General features: G+C 43.3%; 1 protein-coding gene across 1 annotated transcript; it reads left to right on the top strand.

The window, feature by feature from the left end:
* The first annotated feature begins 1,228 nt into the window (after positions 1 to 1,228).
* On the top strand, positions 1,229 to 20,986 carry LOC131360235 (cytoskeleton-associated protein 5-like). Its single transcript, XM_058400473.1, has 43 exons — positions 1,229 to 1,388; positions 2,125 to 2,215; positions 2,363 to 2,556; positions 2,930 to 3,136; positions 4,151 to 4,322; positions 4,421 to 4,556; positions 5,202 to 5,299; positions 5,383 to 5,496; positions 5,776 to 5,880; positions 5,961 to 6,050; positions 6,171 to 6,335; positions 6,636 to 6,764; positions 6,850 to 7,002; positions 7,228 to 7,335; positions 7,422 to 7,532; positions 8,069 to 8,161; positions 8,405 to 8,593; positions 8,674 to 8,768; positions 8,873 to 8,930; positions 9,148 to 9,273; positions 9,467 to 9,606; positions 9,730 to 9,904; positions 10,040 to 10,153; positions 10,350 to 10,478; positions 10,612 to 10,806; positions 10,885 to 11,014; positions 11,507 to 11,589; positions 11,764 to 11,874; positions 12,175 to 12,324; positions 12,407 to 12,610; positions 13,519 to 13,654; positions 13,807 to 14,000; positions 14,088 to 14,260; positions 14,632 to 14,805; positions 15,621 to 15,720; positions 15,916 to 16,089; positions 16,285 to 16,475; positions 16,890 to 16,962; positions 18,238 to 18,426; positions 18,525 to 18,626; positions 18,722 to 18,770; positions 18,881 to 18,969; positions 20,644 to 20,986. The coding sequence occupies exons 2-43, from the start codon at positions 2,159 to 2,161 to the stop codon at positions 20,845 to 20,847; spliced, it is 5,679 nt and encodes a 1,892-aa protein (XP_058256456.1). The 5' UTR covers positions 1,229 to 1,388; positions 2,125 to 2,158; the 3' UTR covers positions 20,848 to 20,986.
* The last annotated feature ends 249 nt before the right edge of the window (positions 20,987 to 21,235 follow it).

Below are 21,235 nucleotides of genomic sequence, written 5' to 3'. Positions count from 1 at the left end.
GAAGGACCAAATTGTGATGGCTAGACCACTGGATCAGAGCATCTCCAAAACTGCAGCTCTTGTGGGGTGTTCCCGGTCTGCAGTGGTCAGTATCTATCAAAAGTGGTCCAAGGAAGGAACAGTGGTAAACTGATGACCGGGACATGGTCGGCCAAGGCTCATTGATGCACGTGGGGAGTGAAGGCTGGCCCGTGTGATCCGATCCAACAGACGAGCTACTGTTGCTCAAACTGCTGAAGAAGTTAATGCTGGTTCTGATGGAAAAGGGGTCAGAATACACAGTGCATCACAGTTTGTTGCGTAAGGGGCTGCATAGCCACAGACCAGTCAGGGTGCCCATGCTGACCCCTGTGGTCTGATGAATCACGTTTTCTTTTACATCACGTGGATGGCCGGGTGTGTGTGGGTCTCTTACCTGGGGAACACATGGCACCAGGATGCACTATGGGAAGAAGGCGAGCCGGCGGAGGCAGTGTCATGCTTTGGACAATGTTCTGCTGGGAAACCTTGGGTCCTGCATCCATGTGGATGTTACTTTGACACGTAGCACCTACCTAAGCATTGTTACAGACCGTGTACACCCTTTCATGGAAACGGTATTCCCTGATGGCTGTGGACTCTTTCAGCAGGATAATGCGCTGTGCCACAAAGCAGAAATGGTTAAATAATGGTTTGATGACCACAACAACCAGTTCGAGGTGTTGACTTGGCCTCCAAATTCCCCAGATCTCAATGCAATCCAGCATGTGTGGGATGTCCTGGACAAACAAGTCCGACCCATGGAGACCCCACCTCGCAACTTAAACAGGACTTGCTGCTAACATCTTGGTGCCAGATACCACAGCACACCTTCAGGGATCTACTGGAGTCCATGCCTCAAAGCGTCAGGGCTGTTTTGGGACCAACACAATATTAGGCAGGTGGTCATAATGTTGTGGCTGATCAGTGTATGAATATATATTTCACATTGCTCATTTCATATGGCTACAACTAATCTCATTAAAGTAATGAAATTAAATGAAAGTATTCCCACTAGAACGCATTCAAAATGATAAATTAAACTAATATATATAATACAAAACAATAAACTTTGAATAAAACGGTGACAATTCTCAGTGTGCCATGTGATCCGGGGTTGCGTTTGAACGGACCTATCAGGTCCATCCTTGCGAACACGTGGGCTAGCCAATCAGAAGCGCCGCTCACACAAACCGGCCAATCAGAATCGGGCTTTCTCTTAGACACACATTTTAAATGAAGCTCGCGCCGCTCAGCTGCTCTGTGTTAAAGCTGTGGTTCGGTTAGTGTACGGGAGAGTTACGCCTTTTAAGCAAAACAAAACGTTGATTTTAGGAGCAGGTTTCATGAGAAATCGGAGAAATCCCAGGGTAAGTTGGCGTTTGTTTTATAAGTAGAGTAAGATTTATTGTTATGGATGTTATTCTGTTTTGAAGCGTCGGCTTTTCTGCAGGTTGTCAGTGCGCATGCGCAGTCAGGGTTGTGACGAGATTAATATTTACACACATTTATGCCTCATAAAGCTGCTTCTGTCATTGTCAAATTAGCTCGTTAGTGCTATTCCTGGATGTTTATTTCATTCCTAAACATTATAAAAAAAGCCTCTCTAGTAGCCTGCGTGCTGCTTTTGTTTGTGCTAAGTTTGATTAGCTTCCAGGATGTGTTGAAGTATAAAGGATGTGACCAGGAGTATTGCCTTTGCAAGATGTTTACAGCTTCAGTATTTAAGTGTTTACGTCTCTCACAGGTTAGTTAAAAAGGTGGGAATAACCCGGAGTCTCGTGCTTTTTACTTTAAACTGGAGGCTCGTGCGCGTGAACGTGCCTCCAGCTTAAAGTGCTTTTACTTCAAACTGGAAGCGCGTGCTATTTTATTTCTTTTTCTAAATACTGAAGCTGTAACACTAAAGCAAGGTTAGATCCTTATTTCTGCCAACACATCCTGAAAAACTAATAACCCGAGTGAATAAATGAGTTCAGAAAGTTTTCTCAGGTCTTGCTATAGCAGGCACTAAGAACTGACCCCAGCAGGGGGCTTGTTTAAGTTTCTAAAAGTGGATTGGCAAAACCCTTGTTTTGTTAAAACTCCATCATTTGTTATTCACAGACTTCTTAGACTCTCAAACCAAACGCAGTGCATCATGGGAGACGACAGTGAGTGGATGAAGCTTCCCATTGACCAGAAATGTGAACATAAGGTATTATTTCTTGTGTTTATGTGTAATATCAGGTGTGTGTTTGTGGCTTTGCACAAGTTGAGACCGTGTTCATGCAAGCAGCAAAAGCTTGGATTCATGTCTTTCCCCTTTTATTAAATCAATTTATTATCATTTATTTTCACCCAGGTCTGGAAAGCGAGGTTAAGCGGCTACACCGAGGCTCTGCAACTGTTTCAGAGGATTACAGACGAGAAGAGTCCAGAGTGGGGCAAATATCAAGGACTGATCAAGAAATTTGTCACTGACTCGAACACAGTGGCACAACTTAAAGGACTAGAGGCAGCTTTCGCTTATGTTGAAAATGCACATGTGGCATCTAGGTAAAGGAACATCAGCCATACTCTTGATTCACATTTGTTTTACTCCTCTCGTATTGAGCTTTTTCGTGGACGTTATTTTTGACTTGGATCTGCACTGATGATAAAATATTACTAAGCAAATGTGATGAGAACCAGGACATGGAGGAGAGAAATTAGTCATGGTGGGGAAAAAATGTTTGGGAAAGATATTTACACCATTTGTGCATGGTTTGAAGTTTTCTTGAAATGAATGAAATCTCCAGCTCCTTGTTGTGTACACTGACACTGGGTCTCACTGCTTAGACCTCTGAACAAGAGAGCAGACACTGCAATATAAACTCTGATCTCTGTTGGTGATGTAAAGTGTGATGTGATCTTTTTTTCCCTCGTGCAGGACGGTCGGTGAGGTTGTGTCCGGCATGGTGTGTAAAGTCTTTAACCAGCCCAAAGCACGAGCTAAAGAGCTCGGCTCGGACATCTGTCTGATGTACATTGAGATCGAGAAAGGAGACGCGGTTCAGGAAGAACTTCTCAAAGGTCTTGATAACAAGAACCCCAAAATCGCTCTGGCCTGCGTGGAAGTGTTGAGGCGGGCGGTGAGGTGAGTGATGAAGCCTAAAGAAAAGTATTGGTAAGGGATTTAAAAAAAAAAAAAAAAGAAAGAAAAAGAGCTGTTTGGTGTTAAGTGCACAGGAATTTTTTTGCTTCCTGCATTGTTCGATCCAAATTTGGGAACAATGAGGCCAGAGAAACCGGTGTGTTCTTGGGATCATAACTTTTCATGTTACTTAGCCATATAGCTAAGGATTATTTTTCTATAAAGCTGCTTTGTGGTGATGTTTGTCTGTTAAAGACTCTACACTATTCAAGTTGGTATTGAATTAAGCATCATGTAAGTTTGTGTATTCACACAGCACAGAGAAACAACTCGCTTAATGCAAAGTCCTTTTTTCCTTTCCTCCTCATTTCCCCATATAAAATAATATCTAAACTCTTAGTGTTTACGTCCACAAATAAGTGTAGACGAGGACGTTTCGGGTGGCTTAGGAGGAAAAATGACATGAATAAAGGGGGGTGGTGGTAGCTTAAGTGGTTAAGGCTCTGGGTCGTTGACTGGACGATCAGGGTTCAAGCCCCAGCACCACCAAGCTGCCACTGTTGGGCCCTTGAGCAAGGTCCTTAACCCACCCTGCTCCAGGGGTGCTGTATCATGGCTGACCCTACGCTCTGACCCCAACCTCCAAGGATGGGAGATGCAAAGACAGAATTTCACTGTGCACTAATGTATATGTGACAGACAACTTAACGACCAAGGATTAACAGACAACACAGAGGGTCTCGATGGTCTTGATCAGTAAGCAATAGTCTGATCCTGTGCACATGTTCCTTCCCTTTAATTTGCGTTCTAATAAAATGGTCAGCAGTTACACAGGATTTATAACGTTTTAGGTCTTGTTAAACAAATTGCAATATTAAGGAAAGGACTTGTCTCATCATGTCAGGAACACGGCACACATGATGACCCCAGAGTTTGATTTCAGCTGCCCAGACTTTTTCAGTAATTATTTATAAACTGACTGGCTTGGTTTTTGTTTTTTTGTTTTTTGGTCTACAGTGAATTTGGAGCCAAGATCATCAACCTGAAGCCAGTTGTGAAGGTGCTGCCCAAGCTCTTTGAGTCCAGAGAGAAAGCGATTCGGGACGAGGCCAAACTGCTCGCTGTTGAGGTTTACAGGTGGATCCGAGACGCCCTGCGTCCTCCGCTTCAGAACGTTAACTCTGTTCTGGTACGATGCAGAGACTTTCACTGAAGGCTGTGCTGTTTTATGACTTACAGCAACTGATTTATATTTGACGCTTATACTGGTGTGTGTGTGTGTGACAGCTAAAAGAGCTAGAGGATGAGTGGGCAAAGGCATCAGCTCCTCGACAGAGTCGGTTCCTGCGATCACAGCAGGACCTTCGAACCAAGTTTGAGCAACAGCAGCAGAACGGAGGAGACGGAGATGAGGAAGCAGATGGTACTTTAGTGTGGTTTATACAATATATTGGCAAGAGTTTTGGGACACCTCTCCAAATCATTGATTTCAGGGGTTGGGCTCGGCCTTAGTTCCAGTGAAAGGAACTCTTAATGCTTCAGCTTCATACCAAGACATTTTGGACAATTTCATGCTCTTTGTGGGAACAGTTTGGGGATGACCCCTTCCTGTTCCAACATGACTGCACACCAGTGACCAAAGCAAGGTCCATAAAGACATGGATGAGTGAGTTTGGTGTGGAGGAACTTGACTGGCCTGCACAGAGTCCTGACCTCAACCCCATAGAACACCTTTGGGATGAATTAGAGTGGACTGTAGACTGTGAGCCAGACCTTCTCGTCCAACATCAGTGCCTGACCTCACAAATGCGCTTCTAGAGGAATGGTCAAAAATTCCCATAAACACACTCCTAAACCTTGTGGAAAGCCTTCCCAGAAGAGTTGTTATAGATTATATTAAATTCATGTGCATGTAAAGGCAGACATCCCAAAACTTTTGGCAGTATAGTGTATCTGTGGGAGAGCTGCTACACTTCTGCCCTATGTGAAGTTGGCAGTAATGTGATTTTAATGTTGTGCGGAAAAAAGTTTCGCTTGGAAAATGACTCGGTTTTCTCTCGCCCCACAGGTGATGTGGAGGAAGCGGCTCCTGCTGTCGACGCCTACGAGCTCCTGGAGGCAGTGGAAATCCTCTCTAAATTACCAAAAGACTTCTATGAGAAGATTGTAAGGAGTTCGTCCTTCTGTATATTGTGTTTTTTGTATAAAGCGTTAAGTTGAGCAGAATTTTTCAAATGTGTTTTATTTAGGAGGCAAAGAAATGGCAGGAGAGGAAAGAGGCACTAGAAGCTCTGGAAGCTTTAACCAAGAACCCTAAACTGGAGAGTGGGGAGTATGGAGATGTTGTCAAAGCACTCAACAAGGTAAAAAAAAAAACACCAGAGCAATTTCTTAAGAACTCTCAAACCTGTCCAAAGATCACAATGGCTTTAAGAGGTCCATAAACATCATTGCTTTTAATCTCTGTTGATGGAAACAATGATCTTAACTAAGGTCTGTCTCTTTATAGAATGTTGATCAGCTTCATATGCATTTTATATTCATGTATCATTAGTGACTTTACAGAAAGTACCACTTCTGTAACGTGCATCATCGCTCTGTGGTTCCTTCTTTTTCTAATCAATCGATGGATTTTCTTCCAGGTCATCGGAAAGGACACCAACGTCATGTTGGTGACGCTCGCCGCTAAATGCGTTGCCGGGCTCTCTGCTGGCCTCCGGAAGAAATTTGGCCCTTATGCCGGTCATGTAAGTCCTCATATAAAGAGTGCAAGTTGTCTGCTGTTTGTTTCCTTTTGTTCTTAGTGTGCGTGTGTGTGTGTGTGCAGTTGGTGCCAACTATTTTGGAGAAGTTCAAGGAGAAGAAGCCTCAGGTGGTTCAGGCGCTGCAGGAAGCATTAGATGCAGTGTATCTTTCTGTGAGTATCTTCATAATGATTAGATCCAGTGTAATGTCTTTTTTACTTTCAGATCATGTACCAAAAAATAATCTTTCATAGCTATGCTGTTGAATTGAAATCTGCTTGATTTTCTCTCAGACGACGCTTGAAAGAGTGAGTGAGGACGTGTTGGCTGTGATGGACAACAAAAACCCATCCATCAGGCAGCAAGCTTCACTGTTCCTCGCCAGAAGTTTCCGCCACTGCACTCCGGCCACGCTGCCCAAAAACCTCCTCAAACCGTTCTGTGTTGCATTACTGAAGGTGAAACTCCCCCCCAGATGTTGAGGCCTGTTTCTCTGTAGAACCTGGAGATGAATTAAAGTCAAATAAATCCACACTTTAATGCCTGCTGCATGCTCCTGTGATTTTTATTTAGCTCTAATCCTCAGGGTTTGCTGCAATATATAAATAACTCGCAGAAGATTCATTATATAAACTAGATCAGTAGCTCGGCCCTCGTGTATTGTGTATATGTAGATCACCTGAAGCTAAAATAGGTTTCACGCTGTGGATCGAGATCAGGAAGTGATGTATAACACGAACTTTTCCTTGTTCCTGTAGCAAGTGAATGATTCTGCTCCAGAGGTTCGAGACGCAGCTTTCGAAGCTTTGGGCACGGTGCTCAGGGTGCTGGGTGAGAGGGCCGTTAACCCTTTTCTGGCTGATGTGGACAAAATCAAAGTTGACAAGGTACACCTCAGTTAGTTACTGTTTTTCTACTTTCTTTAATTGCTATCAGTGTTTCATTTAATTTCATTAACATTGAATTTTATAGATTAAGGAGTGTGCAGAGAAACTGGAGCTGCCTGGAGGGAAGAAAGCTGGAGGGCAGATGAAGGAGCAAAGTGCTCCGAAAGCCCAGCCTGCAGCAGCTCCAGCTAAACCGTCTGCCCCTGCCAAGAAAGCACCTGCAGCCAGTGCTGCTAAGGTAATGAGAGCGTTTTCATTCTTAAACATTTTATTTCTATAAAGTAAAAGCTGAGATGATGCATAGATCTTGAATTTTAAAATAAAGTACTTCTGATGCTGAGAATAAAAGAAGCTGGATGTAAAGAAAGCCACGAAAGATTTCCAAGGCTGTGCTACACCTTTGGACCTGCACCATAATGTTCATAAATGTCTTACTGAATATATAATATTTGCTTTGATGCAGCCATCTGCTCCCAACAAGAAGGGTAAACCGGCTGCACCCAAAGGAACAGCTGCTTCCGCTAAAGCTAAGAAACCTGAGAGCAAGGATATGACTGAAGCTGAACTCTCGGTAAATGTTTTTCTTTCTTTTATTTTATTTTCCACATGTCGGGTTGCATGAAGCTTTTATGAAGTGATGTTTTGGTGTTTGCTCAGCCCGAGGTATCTGAGGAGAAAGCCTCTGCAGTTCTTCCAGCATCCTGTATGCAGATGCTGGACAGTGCAAACTGGAAGGAGAGGGTGGCTGCCATGGAGGAGTTTCTTAAGGTAACACACACACACACACACACACACACACAAAAACGTTCCTTGAAATCCACACTTAGGCCTAAGATTAAGAGCAGCATCCAAAAATTCTTGAACTATTAAGACTTCAGCTTTATACCAAGATGTACTAATTCATCCCAAAGGTCTTCTATGAGGTTGAGGTCAGGACTTGGTCAAGTTCCTCCACACCAAACTCACTCATCCACGTCTTTATGGACCTTGCTTTGTGCACTGGTGTGCAGTCATGTTGGAACAGGAAGGGGTCATCCCCAAACTGTTCCCACAAAGAGCATGAAATTGTCCAAAATGTATTGGTATGAAGCATTCCTTTGGAACTAAGGGGCCAACCCCTGAATTCAATGGTTTGGAGCGGTGTCCCAGGCAGTATAGTGTATATTTGACCTAGCCTTAATTTTCAAGCTATATGTTTGGAAAAAGTGACCGCCCTACTACAAAACCATTTGCGGTTACTTTTGCTTTTTGGAAATTTGGTTAACATGTGAATGTAGAGTGACTCAGACTTGTGTGTTTTCCAGGCCATAGAGCTCATGGATGCTAAAGAGATGCCCTGTCAGGCTCTCATCCGGATGCTGGCCAAGAAGCCTGGCTGGAAAGAGACAAACTTCCAGGTAAACCACCTTTGTTTTCTTTACACCTGACTTTCAGAGACGTTTGTTGGATGTAATCGGAGTGAGAGGGGAAACAAGTGATTCATTTTCAATAGCTTTGTCTATTACAAATTAGTTATTTGGAGTTAGGAAATTGACAGGATATGAAAGTTATCAGCTTGAACATTATATATATTTTCCCCTGCTGTCTTGTGTAGAGCAGAGTCATGAGCTTTCTAATAACTGAGTTTCTGTTTTTTTTAGGTGATGCAGCTGAAGCTCCAGGTTGTTTCTGGCGTGGCTCAGAGAGGCTCGTTTTTCTCCAGAACATCAGCGCTGGCTGTGCTGGAAGCTGTGGTGGATAAAGCTGGAGACGTGAAGTGTGGCGTGAGAGCTAGAGAGACACTCAGTGCTATCGCTGAAGCCTGCACTCTTCCGTGGACTGCAGAACAGGTGTGTGTGAGGTGAGTGATGTCAGCATACAGATATTTAATGCCACATTTGTTAAGACTATTGTGTTTTTTTTATTTCAGGTTGTATCCATAGCCTTTGGTCAGAAGAATCCTAAAAACCAAGCTGAAGCTCTGAACTGGCTTTCTGGTGCTATAAAGGAGTTTGGCTTTGCAGGGTAGGGTCAAATGCAACATCTGGACACTGTGCTTTTAGATGGTTTCATTGTCATTGTGTCCATTCATTATTACAGTACTGTGAATTGTATTTTTGTTTTTCCAGAATAAATGTAAAGGCGTTTATTAATAATGTGAAGACTGCCTTGGCTGCTACCAATCCAGTGAGTGACCCCCCCCCCCCCCCCCCCCCCCCCCAATGAAATGTGAACACAGTTCTAACACCCATATGTAGTCAAGTGATTGATTGTGGCATATAATTTCTTTACATTTGCCTTGGAGGCTTTACTGAAATGTAATGACCCCCTTGCTTACTCTGTAGTTTCTATGTACAGTCCAGTTTGTCTGATTGTCCGGTTAACGTGCGTGTCCCCTCATTAGGCTGTGAGAACTGCTGCCATCTCTCTCCTGGCCGTGATGTACCTGTACATGGGTGCTCCTCTGCGCATGTTTTTCGAGGATGAGAAAGCTGTACTGCTTTCACAGATAGATGCAGAGTTCGAAAAGGTGTGATTGTTGTTAAATTAATTCATTAAAAACTTTAACCCGAGTCCCAGTTGCAGCAGTAGGATATTAAGTGCTGTTAATGCGTTTGGCTTCAACTTGGTTCATTATTTTATACACAAGTTTCTAGAAAAATCCAATACAACTTTTTTTTTTTTTTTTTTTTTTTTTTTTTCCCCCCCGACCCTGTTACCAGATGAAAGGTCAGACTCCTCCTCCTCCTACAAGAGGTTTATCAAAAGCGAACGGGGTTGAAGGAGAGGATGAAGGTGATAAAGAGGAAGAAAATGAGGGAGGTGCAGATGTTGTGGATCTTCTGCCTCGAACAGATATCAGGTGAAACCCGCTTCTCTGTGGACTTTTATCCTTTCTGATCTAGGAAACTCTGCTCTTCTAACATTTTTTTTTACAGATATCTTGGAGATATTTAATTTTTCTTTTGTCAATTTTAATTTTCAGCGACAAAATCACCTCTGAAATGGTGTCAAAAATCGGCGACAAGAACTGGAAGATGAGGAAAGAAGGACTGGAGGAAGTCACTGCTGTAATCTCGGAGGCTAAATTCATCAAACCCAACATCGGGGAACTTCCTGTGGCACTAAAGGCTCGCCTTACAGACTCCAATGCCATACTGGTGAGCGTTTCACTTCCTGTTTTTTAAATTTTTTCACAATGTCCCCCCTCCATACTAAACAACTAAAGCAGCGTGTGTATTTTTAGCAAATGAATGTTTATACTGATGATTCTGTGTGTGATTATTGGGCTTTAGGTCCAGCAGACTCTCTCCATCCTACAACAGATTGCCACAGCAATGGGTCCTGCACTAAAACAGCATGTTAAAAGCCTCGGCTTCCCGATCATCACTGTGTTCACTAACAGCAAGGTGAGCCACACAAAGTACTGAATGAATTCCCAGTGGGTAATGTATATTTAACTCTGTCCAATGCACCTTTGACCTAATGGTAAGGAGCAAGGTTAGATGATGTGATGAATATATACACCATAATAAGCACAGTACAATACTTGGTGTGTGGTGGACTGACGTGTTATAATGTCCTAATTTATCGCGTCCTTCCCAGAATGCTGTGCGGACGGCAGGTTTGGCTACTCTGAATGCATGGGTGGAGCAAATGGGCATGAAGGAGTGGCTGGAGGGGGAGGATTTGGCTGAGGAGCTGAAGAAAGAAAATCCTTTCCTTAGACAAGAGGTTAGTGTGGATGCTTTAATTTATGCGGAGGTCTGGTTGGCTGAAGTGTGAGGGGTTCCCCCCCCCCCCAAACCGACTGCAAACCTACGACGTGTAAGATGGTGACCTTTTCTTCCTTCCTGTATTTGTCTAGCTATTAGGCTGGCTGGCTGAAAAGTTACCCACCTTGCGCTCTGTTCCCTCGGATTTTGCAATGTGCGTTCCTCATCTCTACTCCTGCTTGGAAGATCGAAATGCAGATGTGCGGAAAAAAGCTCAAGATGCACTTCCTGTGTTTATGATGCACCTGGGTTACGACAAGATGAACAAAGCTGCTGCCAAGCTGAAGGTGTGTGGGGTTTAATGAGTCATGATTTATCTGAAGTTAATTTCATAAATTCACACACTTCCGGTTTCTCTTCTGTAGCCAGCATCTAAAGATCAGCTGGTGGTCTTGTTGGAAAAAGCTCGAGGTGCCATGCCTGCCAAACCTGCAGCGCCGAGTAAAGCGGCACCTGCTGCTACCAGCAATGTGAAGCCTGCTGCAGCAGCTCCAGGTTAGTGGCTCTTCCCACTTTGATTATTTTAATTTTGCTTTTTTTTTTTTTTTTTTAGTAACCAGTTAATAACTATTCCAAGATTTCTCTGCTTCTTACACACCTGATGCTGCTCAAAGGTGTTCAATTTAGCCTTGAGTTACAAATGCACTCAAATATTTTCTAAACGGAACAACTTTCTACATATGAAGCACTTAATGCAGTGAGCAATAAAATAAATACGTGTATAATTGAGTTTGGATATGTCTAACGTGTTGCATAGGTGGGGAAAAGTAGTTTATAGTGGAACAGTGAGTATTGTAGCAAGTGGAGTTTGTTATACATCTGCAATAAAAGCCACAGAAGATGCAATATTCCCTCTGCTACAGTGGCTATAGATAGAATTTAACACCTCTGGATATTCCTTGCATAAACAATATGTTCATGATGAGTCCAAGTTGAGTCTGTAACTCCTGTTGCTCAGTCACTGAATTCTGTTATGTTTGTGTACAGCTCCAGACAAAACCGTTCCAGTGAGTGAACCTTCACCAGCAGAACCCAAAAAGACCAAACCGGCAGCTGCACCCAAAGCTAAGGTGAGTTTAAGCATTTGACATGGTAGAGAGAAGAATTTGTAGTAGTAATAATCATACATGGGTAGCAGAAGGCCTAATAAAATGAGTAATGATGAATCGGAGATTGCTTTTTAAAAAACAAGGGCAGAAATGGAAGAAGCGCTTCACTTGGGTTTGTTGTTTTCATGTTTCCAGACTGTTGTGAAGAAACCAGCTGGCAAAGTCGAGGAGGAGCGGAATGGTCCAATCTTCATCCTCGTTCCCAATGGAAAAGAGCAACGGATCAAGGAGGAGAAAAGTCTAAAGGTACGTTTTATCTGTTTAGATTACTATGGGCACTGGACTTGCCTGACCTGGCAAAACAATTTTAATTGACCAGAATGATCTCAAAAAAAAAAAAAAAAAAGACTGGACGGTCGGGAACTGCTTGTTGAGTGGCACTCGTGGGCGAAAATGCACAGTTAAATCCTGTAGTGTTGCGATCAGTTGTCCATGTGGTCAACATTTTTACCATCCTGTGCCTCAAGGTTTTTGAATGTGTCTGAGGATTGTCGGGTTCACACGTCGATGTTAACGTGTACGTTCCTGTGTCCCGTGTGTTTGCAGGTGTTAAAGTGGAACTTTTTAACGCCACGTGAGGAGTATGTTGATCAGCTGAAGAATCAGATGGCTACATGCGTGGCTAAATGGCAGATGGAAGACCTCTTTCACACAGATTTCCAAAAACACATTAAGGCAATCAGCACCATGATGGAGGTGAGTCCCAGTACTGTGTTATCTAAACCTTAACGGTCAGCTGTGTTTTATATGAACTGCTATAATGTGCTGTGTTCCTTAGCACCTGGAGGCTGAGACCGAGGCCACAGTCAGCTGTTTGGATCTGATCTTGAAATGGTTCACCCTGCGCTTCTTCGATACGAACACCAGTGTGCTGATCAAGGCTCTGGAGTATCTCAAGCTCCTCTTTGCCACTCTCCGTAACCAGGACTACCATCTCACTGAGCATGAAGCCACGTTGTTCATCCCTTACTTCATCCTTAAGGTGCTTTTCTTACCGGCACAGTTCACACAGTCAGCCTTGGGAGAGGAAATGCACAGATTTTCACGTGCCTTAGTTCAAAAACTAATGAACATGCCAATTGTAATGTTCTAGCCTGGTGAAGTTCACTTGATGGTGACCCTGCTTTCCTCACAGGTTTTAAAGGTGGATTAATGTTCATTCTTTTAGTGTGCTTTTAATTTCAGTTGTCGAGTGCACACAGTCACTTCCTGTTTAGACACGGGCAGGATTGCAGACCTGCCTTTGGATTATTCTCCCCAATTTGTTCAGACAGCAGTGAGATCTCCCTTACTATACAAGCACCTGCTGCTCGTTCTGCATCATAGGGCCTTATAACACACTGAGGATGGCACTGTCTACAATCTTCTACATACATAAGCTCATAGATTCCCCTGATTGGCTTGTGTTGCAGTAATTGACAGGGATCAGTGTGTGCCCCTCCCATCCAGTGATCATGAACTGGACACAGCCTGCAGTTCACGGTGGTTTTTAGGGACATGTCAAACTTAACTTGTTTTTGCTCTAATGCATTTAACAGCCATGTTAAAAAGAGGATATTCTTCCTTGGCATGCAATCTGGCATCACTTCATTGTCTCTGTATGCCAAGTGATTTCATTATTTATATCTTTGTACAATTTTAATACTGTCCAGTTATTCCTAAAATTCTTTGTGCCAGTCCTTTTTTTCCCCCTGACCTCAGTTTTCCTTTCCTTTAAGGAGAGTGAGATTAAGCTGTGTGTGATGAGCAGCATATAGCTTATAAGAAACCACTACATCTCATCACATGAATGTGCTACCTTGACTCAGGAACAAAGACTAGAAGCTAATACTACTTGTAGTCTGTGGGCTGTAGGTGTGGAATACCTTTTCTGAATCCTGCCTTTTTCAGATGGGTGAGCAGAAGGATGTGGTGCGTAAAGACGTGCGCAACATCTTTAGCCTTCTGCGCCAAGTTTACGCAGCTAGCAGGATCTTTCCGTTCCTCATGGACGGCACCAAGTCCAAAAACTCCAAACAGAGAGCCGGTAAGTGAATCCGGGATATTTGCCTGTGGATGATTGGATGAATGATTGGAATGGGGTGGGCAAGGTCAAAAGTCTAGATTGAAATGAATTGTAATTTAACATCTCCTTTTATAATTCACAATGCCTTGCACTTCTTTTGGATTGACCTGCAGAGTGTCTGGAGGAGCTCTGCTGTCTTGTTGGACTGTTTGGAATGTCCGTCTTCCAGCAGACCGCAGCAAAATCCCTGCGTGAAATTGCTGTCCACATCGGCGATCGAGACACATCCGTCCGTAACGCTGCTCTGAACACAGTTGTGGCGGCTTATAACGTCTGTGGAGAGCAAGTGTACAAGCTCATTGGCCAGGTTGGGTCACCTTTTTTTTTTTTATTTAATTTATTTTTGTTTATTTAATTGACGTTTCGGTGAAGTGATACTTTTTATCTTTTGCAGTTGTCAGAAAAGGACATGAGCATGCTGGAAGAGCGAATCAAGCGATCTGCTAAGAAACCCTCGGCCCCGGCTGCTCCTGTTAACAAACAGCCAGAGGAGAAAACGTCTGTTCCAGCTAACGCTAGCCTGCTACGCAAACTGAACCCCGAGGCAGCAGCACCATCTAAGCTGAGGTAGGCTTGTCAGTATGCTGTTTCAGATTAGCTGCAGTTGCATCATGTTTACTCATACTGAGGTGATCAAGCTGTGGCTGGAATCTCCACTCAGAGAGCCCCTGTGCTTCTCATAAGGAGTCTGTGCAGACACACACACGCAGACACACACACACACAAACTCTCTTGGGACTAGTATTTATTTTTTTAAGCAGCAGTTTCAGTTTGGTTTATTGGCTCTATAAGAATTATTTTCCAGAACTTATAATACTCCAGAACTATAACACTGGTGTATCAGGTTTAACATATTTTCTGTCTTCCTGTTCAGCCATTTATGTATGCCTGGGGTCTTCAATCTTCATAAACACGGTCCAATTTCTTTTGTTCCTCAGCGAGATCCGGCGTCAGAATGCTGCGGCGGTCCAGCAGCCGAGCTCTGCCGAGTCGTGCCAGTTTCAACTCGACCCCAATTTCATCGTGGAACTACCTGAAAATATCTTACCCGAACTTCTGGTGTTGGATACGACGGAATCGTCACCTCTGGAAGTGCCGGAGTTCAAGTACAAGTAGGACTTTTTATGGAAAAAAATATATTGAAATGAAAGGGGTTAATGTTGGTTGTAAACATGAATCCATTCCTGTTAGGAGTTCGAGAGGAGATGAAGATGTTAAAGTAGAAAAGGTGGCCTGTGAGTGGATTTCAAACTGATGACATTCATGATGAATCCCACCAAGTCACTTCTCTACACAGCGTACTATAGTCAGACATGAAAGCACAGAACTAAAATGGCTCTAGCTGTAGCCTCAAGCCTGATGTATTTATCCCTTTCCTCTATTTCCACTCACTGCAATAGCAGGGTTTCATCTGCCTCTGCTAATGAGCACAGCCTTGCTGCTGCAGGAAGACCACACTAACTTGCAGGCTAGCGTCTACATCGGGCAGGATTAGCTGGCAAATCCAGTGCTGGTGTTCCATCAGATTCTGGGCCGTCTCACTCACCCACCTATAACAAATCAAACAATCTTACTGTGTTAAAGATTTGCATTTACATCACTGAAAGCATTATTAGTGGAAAATTCCACCTTAAATCTACTTTACGGATTCATCAGTGTTGCAGTGGTCAAATTTGTTCTTGATGAATTTTAATACTTTTATTTTATAATGTCTTTCATGAAGCATGTATCGGGATGCGTCTTGTATCGTGGCTTGTGTCTGACCATTGGCTAACAAATACTAAAGTTGTGCCCTTTATCACTTCTAAGGATTCCTATGATGTGGTCAGTTTTTATCTTAAATGGTAAAAAAAAAAAGCGAACTTTTTTCAAACACTAAGGAATCTTATTCTTTCTAACTTTTATGGTTTCTCCTACCTCTCGACAGGTCTGTCTCCAGCAGTATTGAACCTGCAGCCAACATTAGGCTGGTCATTTCACAGGTCGCCAGTGCAGACATGAAGACCAGCATGCAGGGCCTGGCTAAGGTAGTGATGTGTTCCATACCTCAGCCAAACTGCTGTATACTGTTCTTTCTACATCAGCAGAGATAATGCAGCAAAGCCCAGAGAGAGTCTACAAAGAAATAAAATTGCAGAAGAACAAATCTTGCTTTTATGTCCAGCTAATATTCTGCTTGAGCTAATGGAGCGGTTCCTTTCATTTTCCTCTCTGACCCTCAGATTGTGGAGATTTTGCACAAGGAGAGTGAATGGAAGCTGATGTCGGGTCATGTGGACGAGTTCATTGTCGTGGTGCTGATACAGCTCGGCTTGCAGTCCAGCAGGTGCATAGGGAGCGAAGGAACACAGCACATGGAGAAAGTCTGTGCTTCCGTTATCAACTGTCTGAGCTCGGTGAGGATATTCTTCACCATTGCACCTCATTGTGCGTCTCTAGATTGTTCCTGAAGTTCTAGAAATGAGATTGTGTTTTTTTTTTTTTTTGTTTTTTTTTTTAAATCCGTTCCTAAGATTTATTGTGAACTGTATGTTATGAATTCCAAATCTTCTGTAGACCTATTGCAATTGACTCTGGATTTGTGTGTGTAGCTGGTTTTGGCCGGCAGACTGGTTCAGGAAGCTTCGCGGGGATTGCTGAAGAATCTGATTCAGGCTCTGCTCTCACTTGTGGTGGATCCTCGACATCAGCAGGACTCTGGAGAATCACGAGAGCTCATCCGGTCTCTTCATATCCTGCTCTCGAATTTGTTCAAGTCTGCTGATCCCACCAACACGCTCAGGTACTGCCATGGATTGATTCTGTGGATAATTTCAGTACAGTACTGGGCTATATGATGAAAGGGTTTAATCTTTTTAGCACAAAAAAAATCCCATCCTATTGGTGGTGAATTATTATGCACCTAATGACCAAAGGCATTGTTAAGCATGGTTATAAATCTGTCAATTGCAAGCTTTTGCTAATCACAGCACTCCACTAGAAATGTAGTGTTAATAAATTCATTATTTACTGCATTAATAAACATTAAATACAGGTTCATGCTATTGTTACTTCAGATGTAATTGCTGCTGTTCACTGGCTTTGGAAATAATTAATGATTCATCTCCAGAATGGAAATTCATCAGAGTTTTCCTCCCCCCGACCCCCCCCCCCCCCCCTTGTTTCTCTCTCTCTCTCTCTCTCACTCTCTCTCTAGTGCTTTGCTGATGTTGTTACAAGAGTCCACTATCACCACTGTAGGCATGGAGTTTTATGAAATGGTCATGAAGGTAACACCATCTGCTGTCTCTATGTTGTCATTAATTTCTCCTGGTTGATATTTATTTTGGTGTCCAGACCTGAAAGCTCATTGTCGATAATTTACTACTAATACTAAATTAAAAGACTTAAGTATTTAGATGACCGCACATTTTCTGCTGTGTATTTGAATCCCAAAAAACACACTGCTTATACTCTGCCCAAATGCAGTAAATCTGATGGTCAGCTGCACTGATGGAGGGACACTGATGCCATTAAGTTTTGACAAACTCATAACTTGGTCTTGGGTGTTTGCCCTGAACCTGAAACATGCCTCAGCTGGTTGCCACCAAGTTATATTTTAAGACACTATGATGGAACAGTTGCACCATGTAGCTGAATGATGTAACTGTATGGAGCACACATGTGGGATCTGACAGCTTGGTATCATTGCACACGGAGTTACATCATTATATACAATAGAATAGATGGAATTAAGAGGATTTTTAAATACACTGGTCAGGCACAACATTATGACCACCTGCCTAATATTGTGTTGGTCCACTTTTTGCTGTTTTGCCAAAACGGCCCTGACCCGTCCTGCACTGTGTATTGACACCTTTCTATCAGGACCAGCATTAACTTCTTCAGCAGTTTGAGCAACAGTAGCTTGTCTGTTGGATCGGATCACACGGGCCAGCCTTCACTCCCCACGTGCATCAATGAGCCTTGACCGCCCATGACCCTGTCACCGGTTCACCACTGTTCCTTCCTTGGACCACTTTTGATAGATACTGACCACTGCAGACCGGGAACACCCCACAAGAGCTGCAGTTTTGGAGATGCTCTGATCCAGTGGTCTAGCCATCACAATTTGGCTTTGTCAAACTCAAAGCTCAAATCCTTACTCTTGTCCATTTTTCCTGCTTCTAACACATCAACTTTGAGGACAAAATGTTCCCTTATGTAATATCTCATCCAATAACCAGTGCCATGATGAGATCATCAGTTTTATTCACTTCACCTCTCAGTAGTCATAATGTTATGGCTGATCTGTGTATGTATTTAAAATATGTATACTAAACACTTAATATTCCTGCTTTGTCCCAAGGTCCTTTATTTTAAAAAGAGAAAGACCTTTGAAGCAAAGTGCATGTCATGACAATATTAGCCGTGTGACTGTTAAGCAGCTTTAGTGAAGAAGCAGCTTAAATTTTCCTGGCTGATGGACTACATCTGCAACCTTGTAAGAGAAGAGAATGTAATCAGGACAATGCCTGATTTGTTTAGTGTTTTCTTCCTTGCAGTGTCACTGGCGTATGATCAAGCTGCTCCCAGAGAAGATCGAGTTGCTTTACCTGGACCAAATTCTTCTGGACATCCACAACTTCATGAAGGCTTTTCCTAAAGAGCTGCTCAAACAGAAACCCCATGATATGGCTCATCGCACCGTCCGAACGCTGCTACACACACTGTACAAACTCGTCGGCCCCAAGGTACAGCACTTCCTACCTCTCGGGTTTACTACAATATTTCTGAGGGTTTTTTGTACTTAAGTTGCTTTTTTTGTTGTTGTGACCTTCTGACTTTACAGATTATGAATCATCTGAGTCTGATTGAGAACGTCAGCGAGTCCGAAGTCGACGCTCATCTGAAGAGAGCGATGAAGCACCCGGTGTCCTCGCTGAATGAAATGGTAAATCCTCTGGAACAAACTCCACTTCTGTTAAACGAGTGCAGTGTAACCCAGTGTAGGAAATTTGCTTAATCTTTTCTCTCTTCCATTTCCAGCCCCAGAACAAAGAAAATGTTGGTAAAATGCAGGTCCAGACTTCTGCAGGTTGGTTTATCAATCCTTTTAACTAATTCTTGCTTGGCACATTCATGACTAATGATATAAATGGAGAGAAGTAATGAGAGCTGTAATAATGACTGTGTGTAAATGCACAGGAGCCCAAGCGGTCATGAAACTGGCCGCAGCATCGAGCTCCAGCGCTGAACCTTTGAAGCAGACCTCTGGCCTTCACAGCAGCACAAAGGTACTTTTCATTTTTTTCTGTTCACTTTTCTCCAAGTTGTACTGCTGCCATTTTATTAGAAACAGAAATCTCCAAACTGTATTCACAACCCCTTGTCATCCAAGATGTTAATTTCTTTACGACTGAAAAAAGAGACATGATTTTTGAAGAAAACATTTCAGGATCAATTGTCTAGATAAGATCCTTCTTCCTGGGCTGGGTTCGAGGTTTAGAGCTCTTTGCATTTAAACTGTATTGTAGAAGGTCAAACTCACGGCCACCATTGAAGTCCACTATATGGAGAAACATCCTGAAATGCTTAAAAACATTTCTTTACGACTGAAGAAAGAAAACCACGAACATCTTGGATGACGAGGGAGTGAGGAAATTATCTGTAGGTTTTTGTTCTGGAAGGGAACGTCTCCTTTAACTATCTGTTCTCAGTAAATTGCTTCCTAATACATGACTGACATGACATTTCTTTGCTGCTTTTAAGCATTTTCATCCATACTGTTACAGTAGCATGGAGAAACGTGATGACTCCAGAATTATTGGCACTCTTGATAAAGGAGGAAGAAAGGTTTTAAGGTGGTTAGGTGTGAAGACTGCGGTGGCCCATGTGAAATGCTTTATTCTTTGCTCACTTGATCCAGTTTCCAGTGTGGATTCGGACACACTGTATAGTTTGGAAGATCCATTAACAGAAGTGATGACCTGCGTGTCCTAACAATAGTCCCACACCCTTTTTAAGGGGATAAGCAACACAGCATTAAAGATTCCTCTGCTATAAAAGTTCTCGGTTTTAGTCCAAGTGCTCATTAAAAGGTTCGATTTCTGACACTTTCAGTGAAGGATTAAGCCGATTTAAACTAAAGCCATTTTTGTTCCTTGCCAATAATTCTGGCTCCTGTATAAACGTGACAAATGAAAGGAAATAAAAATGAAGTATCTGGTTACATTTTGGAAAATATCTTATCAGCTAGTGTGTATCAAAGCAAGTGCTCTCTCTCTCTCTCTCTCTCTCTCTCTCTCTCTCTCTCTCTCTCTCTCTCTCTCTCTCTCTCCCTCCCCCCTGTCCCCTCTCTTCTCTGCCCTCTCTCCCTCTTTCCCTTTCTCTGCTCTGTCTGTCTGTCTGTCTCCCTCTCTCTCTCTCCCTCTTTCCATTTCTCTGCTCTGTCTCAGTCTCTTCCTCCCTCTGTCTGTCTGTCTCCCTCCTTACTCTCTCTCCCTCTGTCAGTCTCTCACTCACTCCCCCTCTGTGTCTCTCTCTCTTTCTCTCTCTCTGCCTCTTTCCCTTTCTCTGCTCTGTCTCTCCCTCCCTCTGTCTCTCTCTCTCTCTCTCTCTCTCTGTCTCTCTCTCTCTCTCTCTCTGCCTCTTTCCCTTTCTCTGCTCTGTCTCAGTCTCTCTGTGTGTCTCTCTCTCTCTCTCTCTCTCTCTCTCTCTCTCTCTCTCTCTCTCTCTCTCTCTCTCTCTCTCTCTCTCTCTCTCTGCCCCTTTCTCTGCTCTGTCTCTCTCTCTCTCTCTCTCTCTGCCCCTTTCTCTGCTCTGTCTCACAGTCTCTCTCTCTCTCTCTCTCTCTCTCTCTCTCTCTCTCTCTCTCTCTCTCTCTCTCTCTCTCTCTCTCTCTCTCTTTTTCTCCTGACCAAATAGATTTCACCTTCTCACGTCTGTGTCCCCCTCTCTTTTTCTCTCAGGACAACGCAGACCAGTCCAGCCTCCCCACAGTGAGCACCAAGTCGGGCGCTCCCTCCTCCATGGACATGCTGCTGTCTCAGCTGTCTAAACTGCGCGAGTCTCGGGAACAGCAGGGCAGTGAAACCGTCAAGCTGCGCAGTCCTCCTCGAGACCTCGACGAACTACGAGCGAGACTGGAGAAGATTAAAGCCAGCATGCGTTGATACATGTTTGTCTTGCGCATAGCTCTGTATTTTACTTGTGTGTCTTACCTGTACAGATTTATAATTGTTTGTCTTTTGGCCTCGTCTGTGTGTTTACTGATACTTTTACTTCAGGATTAATAAATAGAATATCTTTTTCTGATTAAATCAGGCTGACTCTCTTCCACCCCCCCACCCTCGCAACTAAACCCACACTAGTAGACCCTCTTGTTTTAGTGATTCACACAGTAGCAGAAGAGCTAGTTAGTACCCCAGGTTCTCTTTCTTGATTTGACCTACTCCAGATGTGACTCAACTCCATCAGGTAGTGTTGAGTTCCTGTGTCACCTTTACCAGTAATTAGAACTTGCCCATCTTACCCTGTGGTGTAGTTTATTTGCCTTTCCTC

This window comes from Hemibagrus wyckioides, linkage group LG10 (genome assembly GCF_019097595.1).
Source record: "Hemibagrus wyckioides isolate EC202008001 linkage group LG10, SWU_Hwy_1.0, whole genome shotgun sequence".
Lineage (NCBI taxonomy): Eukaryota > Metazoa > Chordata > Actinopteri > Siluriformes > Bagridae > Hemibagrus > Hemibagrus wyckioides.
Note: the sequence above shows the minus strand (reverse complement) of the source record. Positions and strands in the feature narration are given on the sequence as shown.